The 12,717-nt window shown below is 41.8% G+C and overlaps 1 protein-coding gene and 1 long non-coding RNA gene across 4 annotated transcripts; both read left to right on the top strand.

Moving 5' to 3' along the window:
• Nucleotides 1–349: 349 nt before the first annotated feature.
• Nucleotides 350–1,357, top strand: LOC138929174 (uncharacterized). The gene is made up of 3 exons (XR_011445621.1): nucleotides 350–573; nucleotides 666–868; nucleotides 1,123–1,357. It is a non-coding gene; the product is annotated as an uncharacterized lncRNA (long non-coding RNA).
• A 545-nt stretch (nucleotides 1,358–1,902) lies between these two features.
• On the top strand, nucleotides 1,903–12,455 carry Rph (Rabphilin). Of its 3 annotated transcripts, none has more exons than XM_017173659.3 (5): nucleotides 1,903–2,170; nucleotides 7,687–8,150; nucleotides 9,582–10,468; nucleotides 10,849–11,063; nucleotides 11,126–12,455. In XM_017173659.3, exons 1-5 carry the CDS (start codon nucleotides 2,094–2,096, stop codon nucleotides 11,427–11,429), a joined length of 1,947 nt encoding a protein of 648 aa, XP_017029148.1. In that variant the 5' UTR covers nucleotides 1,903–2,093; the 3' UTR covers nucleotides 11,430–12,455. The 3 variants fall into 3 exon arrangements, with proteins under 3 accessions (XP_017029148.1, XP_017029149.2, XP_070144519.1); XM_070288418.1 differs by lacking the exons at nucleotides 1,903–2,170; nucleotides 7,687–8,150 and adding exons at nucleotides 9,149–9,245; nucleotides 9,342–9,489; XM_017173660.3 differs by lacking the exons at nucleotides 1,903–2,170; nucleotides 7,687–8,150 and adding an exon at nucleotides 9,126–9,489.
• The last annotated feature ends 262 nt before the right edge of the window (nucleotides 12,456–12,717 follow it).

Raw genomic sequence — 12,717 nt, 5'->3', positions numbered from 1 at the left:
CATTAAGCCAAATAGCTGGCTGGCTCCTGGCTACGGCAACGGCTACGCGAGCGTCGAGTGTTGTCCTGGCAGGGCTTGAAGGACAATTGTCGCCGCTGGCATGGAGGAGCTGGCGAACAAACGCGCTTTGAATGCCTAATCCTGTCAACAGTTACAGCTAAGAACAACAAGGATAACAACAACTGGCAGGAAGGCAAACAGCGATGACAACTGCCAGCGGCTAACGGCGAAAATTGTCAACAGAAAACAACACACTTACATACATACATACAGTTAGTGAGCGACACTGACAGCCAGCTGAGAACTTCGCACGTACGTTAAATATTTTCATTTAGCTGTCAGCATTTATTTAAAATGGACACACACAGTGAGAAAAAGGGTAATGCTCTGGCCATCCACTAACGTGGATTAAGCTGGACGCTCGTTTTGCCAGCCGGAGCGCATAAATTCCGCTTGGCTGCACGAATGGTGCGTAGGGGTGTGGCCACACACAGGCAGACGGACACGTAAACACAAACACACTCGCATAAAGACAGTAAGACAGACAGAGAGAAACAGAGGGACGGAGAGACGGTAAGGATACGTGCATGGCAAGGCAATCGCCTGTCGCCTTTGACATTAGTTGATACACCTCACCAGATGTGAGAGCAAAGCCTCCGTTTTAGCCATAAAACTTACGCCACCCCCCTCCCCACACTTCTCTCGCCGGCAAGTCGGCGCGCCAAAGTATGCAATACAATTATGCTGCGAGGGTGCGATCTGGATGAGCGGGGCAGAAGAGAGCGGAAGTGAAGCACACACAGTTTGGAGAGTGGCAAAGGCAATGGGGGGCAGAGAGCGAGAGAGCTAGCGCGTGCAGGAGCCTTCGGTGAGTGCTGCCCGTTTAGTTGTTTTTAAGCTAATTCTGGCTAGGTTTTACTCCTACAAATAAAATTTATGTTTTTTTAGGGGAAGGTTTTAAAATACGAAAAATAATTTCTTAAAATTAAAATAAAATTTGTAATATGCGACTTTAAGCAACACACCGTTTTGGTTTCTCTATGTATTTTCCTTAACTATCCCATAAAAAAACAGAGTTTATTACATGAAAATATTAGAAATTAATTAAATTTTTTTCTTAAGCCCTTTTTTTACGATTGAAGCCAGTAGCAGGTATTACAACAGCACTGCCCGTGCGATGACCGTGCTCAAGTGGCAGGCAGTGGGGCCCCGAGCTTTACTTTCGGCCTGCGCGCGTGCAAGTATGACAAAGCTCCGGCCCAGCACAGCACACATATCGCCGCTTTGCTCCGCTCGCGCCACTTTGGCAGCTTCCTGCGCGTGGCCATATGGCCGTTAGGCCGACTCCACTGTGCAACAGGCGAGGGAGGGAGGCGGTGGGGCTATGCTTCCTAGGGATGGAACCCGCTTATCGATCAACTAAAGCTAGCTACTAGAGTGCCTAGAGTATACTAAGACCATATTGATAAAGTATAAAACTTTAAAGGTTCTGAATGAAGCCAAAATATAGCAATAGAAACATAATTTTAACCTCTTCATAAATTAGAATATATATTTGTTTTACGATACCTTGGCAATATAGCTTTGAGAAATTAACAGCAAAAATAATATTATAAGAGGATATTACAAAGAAACAGTACTCAAAGTTACACAAAAAATAGCCATCAGTCCAGAGGCGCTAAAAAGTAGGCAACGAAAATAGCTGCTCTGATAACCCGTGATCTACACGGAAAGCTTAATTAGTGGCTTTTCCAAAGCACATCCTTGTACGATAATCAGCCAAATGGGGAAACTGCCATCCCTAGCGGCTGGCGGCAATGGTAACTGTAAACGCTATGGCTTTTCCCGTTGCCTTTTCAACGTTGTGCGGCAGTTGTGCCTCCAGTCGCACACCAGCTGCGTGCGCACTCGGACGTGTTTTATCCCGTCTCCTCTCGCTCTGTACCGTTCTGTTGCGTTGCACTGCGCGCCGCAAACAACAGTTGACACGGGAGCAATACCAACAAATAGCAATAGGAATAGGAGGAATTTTGGAGCCGGAGCAGGCCATGAATGTGCAGGTGGCCGCCAAATATCAACGATAATGTGACAAGATGGACTTCCAGAATCGCAACAACACGGCCAACAAGTTTGTCTGTCCCAGCGATAGGCAGCTGGCCCTGCGTGCCAAGTGAGTACCGTTGCAATTGTTTCAAAAACAAAACCAGAGAAAAAAAACAACAATGTCATTGAAACGCAACAATTGGCTACCATTCCCTTTCTCTCTTTTTCGCGGTTTCTTTCTCTTCTTTATGAGTGTGAGTGTGAGTGCGTCAGAGCAGATGCAACGAAAGCAACAACAACAGCCACACTGCTGCCTGATAACGGCTATTTATTTTTGTTGTTTTTTTTTCTGTTTCGGTGTCCCTGTGCGAGTGACAAAAACAAAAACAAGCGGGGACAGCTTGACAAAAGCTTTAGTCATAATTTAATTAACTTTGACTTGGTGCTAGTGAGAGTGAGTGTGTGGTTGTTGGCTGATTAGCCGAAAGCCTAATCAAATGAAATACATGTGCGCACTCACACAGCGACGGGAGAGCGACAGACAGCAACAAAAAGAGAGAAAAAGAGAGAGTGGGAGAGGGGAGAGATAGCTGCCCATGAGCTGTCAAGGATTCCGTAGAAGGAGATGATGAGGGAGATGGCGGCGGAGATCCACTAAAAGCCGCATGTGTGCACGTGCATGTGTTCGTCTGTGTGTGTGTGTGTGTGCAAACTGTAATCATAATTGTTGCATGCTGACAGATTAATTAAATTTTAATAACGCTAAATTTTTTACGACCCCCCTTATGCCATATTTATGGCCCCTCGCCGAGAGGCTTTCATTTATTTATTGCAATTGACGCACCACAAAACACACACACAAACACTCACAACGAAGGGCGCGCAGCCATTTACATGATTTGTGAAACACGCCCATGCCGAAATGGAAGCATTTCCATTTCCACTTCCCCTTCCAATTTCCTCTACCCGCTCTTCTTCGGTCCAAAGCCCCAACATATGCTCAGTGTAGCATACTGCGTGGGGCTGCCCAGCTCGCCTCGAATCAATCCCAGCTGACTGTAAATGCGACTTGGGCGCATTAAAAATACAAAAAACGTAAAAAAGGGAAAAAATAAGGGGAAAAACGCCGCACCAACACGCACAGCATGAGCAGAAGTGCGCGCCGAAGGAGAGGTGAAGGTTGGCAGGTTTCAAGTGTGCAATTTACACTTCCGTTCGCTCGCTCGCCACATTGTAAGCACTCGCACACAGCAAGTTAGGGTGGACCCAAAACGAATGTTTATGCTAAATTTTTGTTGTACATTTAAAATAGAGCAAATTGATAGGGTTTATCTCCACTTGAGGCTTATATGTCGGTTAATTGGTTCACTTTTATAATATACATTTTTTATAAATTATTTTAATTGGGGCGATATTTTTGATCACACTGTTGATACTTATCTAAAAAGCTTTTTCTTACCCTAAATAATAATATAAAAATAATAATATAATATAATAATATAATATAATAATAAAGTAAAGTTAATAATATATTATAATAATAAAATGAAATCGGTAGTCAGAAACAACACGGCGCATGAGTAATAAAATGCATAACCAGTCAAGGACTTTATAAAAACGTGATATATTTTTTCTGCATAAAATTTGAATTGAGAATTAATGAATAAAAATATTCGAGTTATCGAAAAAGTCCCTCTTTCGCCAAATTTTTTTAATAAAATGGCTTAGTAGAAAAAATAAACAGGGCGTATGAGTAATATACTGCATAACAAATCCAAGAATTTTGACAAATTTGATCAATTTAACTACATAAAACTTGTATTATTTATAAAGTAGTAATAAATCTTAAAAAAATAATCTTTTTCACAAAAAATTTGTAAATAAAATGGCTATGCAGATAACGCGGGGCGTATGAGTAATTATTTAAAATTAATGAGAGACTTTCTGAGCAATTCCTTATATACAAATAAATTATTTTTATAATTGTTTATTATTTAAACAAATTTGCATGCAGGTATACATTTAGTTACAAAAAAACATTAAAAGAAGTCAAGGACCATCCTAACCCGTAACAAGACCAACAGCAGGATAGAAACAAAGAGCTTTTGACTAAAAGGGAGTTGCGGGAGGGAGCCACAGAAGCCGTAAGCTGCCGCTCGTGGCATTGGCTCTGTACTTGAAATTCAAATTACGGCTCAAGGGAGCCCCCACGGCCGCAGAAAACCAAGGAAGCAGAAGCGAGCGGGGCCAAGGATGTGGGGAATTAACGCGAAACTCAAATCGCGGCCACATGCCAGACACTCTAGCCACTCCAGACTTCAGACTCCAGTCGTTTTGGCTCTCGCTTAGCTATGCAAATGAGACGATCTCTCTGCCACCAGGCCACCAAATCTGACGACAAGCTCTTTGACTTTTATTAAATTCAGCTGAAACCGCAAAGTAACTGGCGGGGAGATACGGAAATACTGATGCGAACTAAAAATATAACGCGCATGCTGAAATAGTACATGGCTACAGGAATATCGTATTCAGTGCGAAAGCTCAAGAATAAATCCGTGTGTGAATGCCTCTCGAATATATATGTTACATATATATTCGAGCCAAGCAGATATTCAATTTAAATGGAAAGTAAAAGAAAATCCTAACGAAAAGCGCTGCGCTCTCACTTCCTTATACCCTCTGCCTGGCTCTTTGTATACGTGGAACTGGGGAAGCCGGAATAAAATTGTAAATTATGTTAAATTGTGGCTTCGCATTGTTGGGGCCCCTGGCTTTATAATGTTCCTCTTTGTAAATGAGAATCCAAAGAGAAAGAAAAAAAAAAAAAAAAAAACAGAAAAGGTTTGTTAGGATATAGCACTGTCCTTGCTTAATCAAATCAAAAACCTTTAGAACAAACTTTTCTGTTAATTAAATAAGCAAAGCTACTAATTTTACACTCGAAAGTTGTTTTAACCTTGACTTGTATTAAAGGATTCTGCAAATAGCCGCCCAAGCTCCTGTAAACCGAATCCCCTTTGTTTGTATAAATTAACTTAATTGCCGGTTCTGGGCCATTGTATTTGAACCGGCCCTTAAGTTTGGCCCAACAAGATTAAGCCGTTTAATCATTGCACACATCAATAGTGATGTTGGGGACAATTGCTTTTTAAAAATATCGATATTAATCGATTTAAATAGATTTTTGTTATCAAAAATCATGAATGCTAGAAGCTAGAAAACATTAATATTAAGTTGATTAGAGAAAGAGTTTTTTAACAATTTTTTGCTCCTTTGCTTAGGCATAGTTTTGCTGAACAACTAAAAATAATAATTTTTAAATATTCTCGTACCCACTCTTATCATAGCTTGTGGCAAAGTTATATTATTATAGTGATCTGAATCCTTTATAAATTACCTGCAAGTTATTTATATTTGATTGCCTGTCTTAATATGACAATGATAAGAATGAATTTATCATTGCTAATCACCTGACAGAGTTTATGATACCACATGCGCCCAGTGTATAATTTCGTTTTTATTGAAGTCTCAAACTCGAGACTTTTGGAATAAAATGCCGCCTTCAATAACCAATTCACTGCTTATCCCCTGACAGAGATGTAAGTCACTATGTTAAGGTTCTCTCCTCGCAATTGATTTCGTCATGCAGAGACGGCGGCTGGCTCATGTACATTGGACATTTAACTTTAACTGAAGTGACTGCCTGACTGACTTACTGGCTGACTGCCTTTCCCCGCATCGTTTCTTTCTTTTATTTGTGTGAAACAATCAGATTTTGTGTAACAATAAACCCCGTAACCTAACCATCAATTTGGGAGCTCGCTTAATGCGAGTGGCAGGATAAGACCCGTCCTGAGTGGATGTCCTGCCGGAGATCGAAACAAAAGTTGAAGTGCTTGAGTGCGGCTGGGCGGGGGGCGGGGGGCTCCCCCATTGATTTTCTTATTCGGTGAACAACACAGGCGAATGTTAATAGAGCACTAAACGAATTTGTAATTTAATTATGATGTTATGGAACCCGCAAGGGCATTTAAGCAAAAAATAAAGCATACACAGCCCGCACACACAACATGCCCGCAATCAATTACACGTCCGTACACGGAGAGTCAATAAACCCAGCAGCGTGAAGGCGACACGCACACTGGGAGTCCAGAGACCAGAGACCGGAGGAGGAGCCTCTTGGCCCGGATTTGCATGCCATTCGTCGGTGCCATTCCATGAGCGGTGCGTGCCCGTATGTGGCCTGCGCGTTTTTTTAATGCCCCGTGTAAGTGATTCCAAAGTGGCTATATAACCGAAGCTCGTTCCTGGGCAAACCGGAGCAATCCATGAACTATGCAAATGAGCCGGAGGTCGAGACCGAGGCAGCCGGCTAAAAGATTACAAGTTGCCAGGAGGATGGAAGTAAAAGCCAGCTAAAGTCGGAGTTACATAGCACGCCTTGTGTTCTACTCAGTTTTCATTAAAAAACATATTTCTTAATGTGTATTTTACATATATATTTCATGGAAAGAAAGTCACTTAGCTTTATTTGCTGGACGGCACAAGTTTTTTTTTTTTAAGTCCAAAAAGCTAAGAACTTTTATGGTCGCCCGAGTTGTGGGTTCATTATTAATTGAGGCAAACCACCTGGAAAAGTCTGAGCTGTACAAAAGCACCAATAACTTTTGTTGTACGAAAAATTTGAAATTCAAATGATAAACAAAAAAGTGGTTAATGGAAATTGGAACTAAGAGTTTTTGGCTTGATATGAGCTCTACGATAAAAGCTCTACGTTTTTTTTTAATTATAATAAAAATGATAATATATATTTATGTTACTCTAAAAAGTACTAAATTTAGCTATAGAATTACATAGAAATTCGCTGAATCTCCAGAAGCATTCCTCTTAGTCCCATATTTATTATCTCCAGCACTTGTCCTAAATCTAAACTGTTTACCACCTACTACCTTACTATCAGTTTTTTTAGCCATGGCTGGTACTGCTTCAAGGCTCCTAGTACACCCCTTTGAGCCTCGGGTGTAATGAACCCAGAGACCCGAAAGCAGGGACGAGTTAATTAACTTTGAACTTGACATTTTGGCCGAGTGGACGGGCGCTCGGCAACATGGAAACCGCATTAGGCGGCTCCACAACTAACGATGCTCATTAGGCTGAGACCCACCAACACCCCAACACACACCCCTTTAACACCTTTTACAACACATTTGTGTGTAGAAGCTGAAGCACTCGGAGCCAAAAATGCCGAACAGCAACTGGCTCTACACACTATCTGGCTCACACTATCTGGCTCAATGATGATGATGGATGATTTCATCCTATGTTAAAAATAAGAAAATATTCCAGAACTAAGAACAGGTTTTTATGAATTTAATGCAAGGCAAAATATCATAAATATAAATGTTTTCGGTTCATTGCTGTTTCAATTTTATTGTGAAACTTTGGCTAATTCTCCCTGAAATTTGTTTAAAAAAAATTTCACACATATAATTTCCAACTGGTTCTAACATCCCTGCAATGAAGTGACGGCTGACGGCCAACTCTTAGATATGGTTGTGCGTGTGTGTATATTACAGTAAATTGTGTGGAGTTAAGCATCTTATTAATTTATGTCTTTGGTGACACTCTCTCTCCTCCTTCCAGATTAAAAGCCGGATGGAGCAGCTCAAAGACCAGCGAACCGCTGCGCCCGGAAGAGCAAGAGGCCATCATCTCGGTGATCCGGCGGAACGAGGAGATCGAGGTGGCCGAACGCCAGCGAGTCGGTCGACTGGTGGAGCGTGTCGAGAAGATCAAGCAGCATGCCGTGGAAAGGGGCCCCAACTGCTGCCGGCTGTGTGGCGACGCCTTCGGGCTGCTCCGGCCGCAGCGCATTATTTGCGAAGATTGCCGTCAGTCGGTGTGCACCAAGTGCAGTGTGGATATCAACATTCGTTACCATACTAGCGAGCGTTCACGCGAAATCTGGCTATGCCGCATCTGCTCCGAGACGCGCGAAATGTGGAAAAAGTCTGGGGCTTGGTTCTTCAAGGGCCTGCCCAAGTACGATATGCCGCGCAGTGCCAGTGCCACGCCCACGCCCACCCCGTTACCCGGATCCATGGCAGGTGGGTGGCAATTCCAGGCAGGAGAAGGAGGAGGTGGAGAAGAAGTGCAGGAGCAGGCCTTGGAACGTGTTAGGAATTTAAACCTTTCACGCTTGCCGCAAAGTTCAAAAGGGCAGAAAAGTTCGCGAGAAATTTTGCGCGAAATTTAGTTTGATGGTGGCCCCCTTTTTGAAATCGAAATTAATTGAGGAGCCAGAAAATTTCAAAGCGATTTCAAAATAATCGCTTCGAACAATCAAATTGAATTAAAGCTAAGCCTGATGCTGTATTCAAAGTGCATAATAGTGGGTTTCCAAAGGAAAACCTTTGAGCAACAGTTTTTTAAGAAAATCTTTAAAATGCGTAACGGCAGACCCTCTTGAAAACTACGGAAAAGGAACCTTTCCTGCAAAAATCTTCCATTTTAAAATTTTGTATGATCTCAAATGCCAAGGGTATGCAAGTTACGCATCTTATTATGTTTAATAATTTGTATTAGGTGTTGTAATCTCTATTTAAAACCTTTAAAAGGTTTTTCAACTTTACTTTTACTACAAACTCGCAAAGTATTAATTTAAAACCAAGGATGATCCACTATATTTCATTATATTCGATATACTTCTTGTGTAAAGCACAATTTCAAAACAAATTGGTTGTCACAGCCTCTTCCTGTTGCAATATTTATTAGTTTGAGACAATAGGTTATATAAATATTTAATGTCATTGCCATGAACGGGAAGGGAAGGAGATTGACTGATTGACTGAGGTTGTCGTGCCGCTTATAGTTTGGGGAATTATTGAAACCTCCGGGGATGGTTAACCATAGCACAGAGTGTCTGACGAAGCAGAATTTAAAACACCAGACAGAACGCACAGAATACACCTTGTATATTTGAAGACACCTTAACCAATGTTTTCAAATCTCGTTTCAGGAACATCATGAAATGTTTCCGTTTCCATAGTTCCATAGTAACCCTAATCAGAGCTTCAACTGGATGTCACTAAGCTGTAGTTCGTTCAATAAATAATATAAATACCAACTCCAAATCGGTTCGATAAAAGTGACTTACAAAATTAGAAACAAACAAGGAATTATATATCTGTATATATCGGCGGGTACATTTCAAGAGTCTCTTCTCTTCTGATATTTCTCCAACTCCTTCAGCTCAATAATAATTCATCAATCATCGATAATTATAATCCTTTATTCAGAGCAAGCAACGACTATCGCTTTATCAACGAACGACTATCGCTATAATCGCTGACTTTATTATCGTTTATCGCTAAAACTTACTAAATTACAACTACATAAAAAAAAAAATGAAAAAGAAAAAGAAAAAAAAAGAAACTGGAAAAATCGGTAATCGACATGTTTGAGAATCGGATTAATTCCGCTTTTCATCGACAATTATCGTCAATCGCTAATCGCTATCTTTGTCTCTGTCATCGCAGGAGACACGCGGGCCGTTCAAAGCTGCCATGCGACGCCGACGCGTCCGGCGCGAGTGAAGAAGCTGACAATCCGTGTCAACGACAGCAGCTCCAGCAGCAGTGGACACTCGGAGCCTGAGGACGAAGTGGACGGCGGTGGTGGCGGCATCCCCGTTGGAAGCGCAGCTAGTGGCCTAGCCAAGGGCTTAGGATCCGGACGGCTGCAGCGGGATGACAGCTTCCGGTTGCGGGCCTACGGTTCCATTCGCAGCTTCATAGACGGCGGCGAACGCAAGCTATCGAATTCCTTCTTCTTTGGCCGCCAGCAGAGCCAGCGGCCATCGGAGTGTCCTGACTACGACAGTGTCAGCATGTCCAAGCTGCGGCGCGAGAGCAGCTTCCTGCGACGCGGCTCGGTCAGCTCCTCGTGGTCCATCAGCGACAGCTCTGGTTCCGGCAACTCGGGCAATTCCCATACCCAAGGCCAAGCCCACACCCAGTCGCAATCCCAATCGCAGTTGCAGTCGCAGTTCCATCAGCAGCAGCAGCAACACTGCCGGGATCCGTTGCTTGGTTGGCTGGAGATTGCCATTAGCTATCGGGAGGCCTTCCATAGCCTCGAATGTACCATGGTGCGGGCGAGGGATCTGCCGGCCATGGACGCCGCTGGACTGGCAGATCCATACTGCAAGCTCAACATAATCACACCGGAGGCTCATACCAAATACACGCGGTGGCAGCGCACCAAGACGGTGCACAAGACCCGCAATCCGGAGTTCAATGAAACGCTGCAGTTTGTTGGCGTGGAGCCGGAGGAGCTGGGCAACTCACTGCTCTACGTGGCCCTCTTCGATGACGACAAATATGGCCATGACTTTCTTGGCGCTGCCAAGGTCTGCCTATCCACGGTGAGTTTTTCTCTTCATTTTTTGGCGGAACTTCCGGAAGCGCGCTTCCGGCGACTTCCTGTGACTTCCTGTGACTTCCGGTTTCCACAAACCATTAAGTGGCTCGTTTGAACTGGGTAATTGTTTGGTAAAACTGACCCGCGAGGCACCTACTCCAGGGAATCGAGTTAAGCCACAAATGCTGCAACTGCTGCGGCACCGGATGTACATATGTACATACATTTTATTTTCATTTTAATTGCATTTTAGTTTGAATTGATTTTAAAACTAAAGCCAACCAACAATGCACTCAAAACTATATGAACATTCAAATCCTCAAATTACAATTCATCTAGTATTTTATCTTATAAATAAATAATTCAAACAAATCTCTTTTCCAGGTGCACAGCACATCGCAGTACCGCATTTCGGTGCCGCTGGGTGTGGAAGATCAATATAGCAACGCAGCGGAAATGTCCCAGAATTGGCCCAATGGCAAAATGCTGCTATCGCTGTGCTATAACACCAAGCGCCGTGCGCTGGTGGTAAATGTGAAGCAATGCATCAATCTGATGGCCATGGACAACAATGGCAGCTCCGATCCCTTTGTCAAGATGTGAGTCTAGTCTGCCCTAGAATCTCTGATCCACTAATCATTTATCTAATCCATTTGGACAGCCAACTCAAACCGGATGCGCACAAGAACAAGAAGCACAAGACCAGCGTCAAATGGCGCACACTCAATCCCATCTACAACGAGGAGTTCTATTTTGAGGCCAGTCCGCATGACCTAAACAAGGAGATGCTCATTCTGACCGTGTGGGACAAGGATCTGGGCAAGAGCAACGACTTCCTTGGCAGCCTGCAGCTGGGCGCCCAAAGCAAGGGCGATCGCCTGCAGCAGTGGCTCGACTGCATCCGCCTGCCGGATCACTTTCACGAGAAGTGGCATTGCCTCGCCCCCGACAATCCCTCCCACTGAAAGAGCAGCCCAAATCCAATTCAGGATGTTTTTCCCGCCCCCCAAAAAGCCGCATTTTAGCAAACTGATTTCTGATTTTAAAGTTGTCTTCAGAGTTGAAAATAAGCCAAAAACCAAAAGTATTTATGATCCTTAAGGGAGTTTTTCAAATCCAAGTCTTGAAATAATTAATTAATTAATTTCGATATGCTTAAACCCTTTACTTAAAAATGCTTGTATTCGTTTTAAATTCCATAAATGAAACAAAAGAAATATTTTAATGGGGCGAAAAATCAATAAAATGTTTGATATAGCCGACCAATATAATTGTTAAATAATTGAAAAATAAATTATATAACCTTTTCCTATAATTTTTGACAATATCGATATCTTAACGATATTTTCGGGAATTTAATATTTCGATATATCAAACTTTTCCATATAAATTGTCCTTTCAAAATCAAATTTTAATACTATTAAATGAGCTTTTGATGATAGCTTTAACGAAAATTGTTTTTAAAATTTAAGGAAAAATTTTAATTACATTTTTTTTTCAGTTTTGGTTAAACAATATGTATTTTTTTTTTTAAATAAAAGTTTTCGACAACTTTAGGTAGAGAAATCAGTTTGCAAAAATTAGGGCCTAGCTCCAAATATACAAATATACATAAACATATACATATACATATATATACATATATAATATACATATATTTTTGATATGCCTGTGTGAGTGTGCTTGTGTGTGTGTGTGCGTGTGTGTAAGAAAGAGCAAGAACGAGCTAAAAGCTAGCGAGTGAGTGTATCTTTTGGTGTCTGCTTTCCAAAATCTTGCACTTAACCTACATTTTTTCTATGTCTATACTTTGGCTCTTATCGGCATTTTTGTACACTGTATATATAGCTTGTTTAAGTGTCCTTACCAAGGGTTAATCAACATCAAAGAAAATCTTTTCGATTCCATTACTAAATTCAATCTATAATCAAACTTACACTTATGTACTTCTAAATATATATCGGAAAATATATACATCTATATTCTCAAGAGTTTTGCAACATGATTTCATTTTTAATTGGGAACAATAATTAAAAACAAAAAAATTATAATTAATTAAGAAATTAATGGGGTTAAGGGTTTCGACTACCCAAAAAAAAAAACTCTTCCGGGCAGCAACAATATGTGATTAAACCGCACTAAATCCAGCTAGTACACAAAAATCGAACGTAATTACATTACATTTACATTTATGAGCTGATAAGGCCAAAGGCCTCCCACCTGATAAGCTCATCGCCACGAGTACCCAAAAGA

Source organism: Drosophila kikkawai, chromosome X, assembly GCF_030179895.1.
Source record: "Drosophila kikkawai strain 14028-0561.14 chromosome X, DkikHiC1v2, whole genome shotgun sequence".
NCBI lineage: Eukaryota > Metazoa > Arthropoda > Insecta > Diptera > Drosophilidae > Drosophila > Drosophila kikkawai.
Note: the sequence above shows the minus strand (reverse complement) of the source record. Positions and strands in the feature narration are given on the sequence as shown.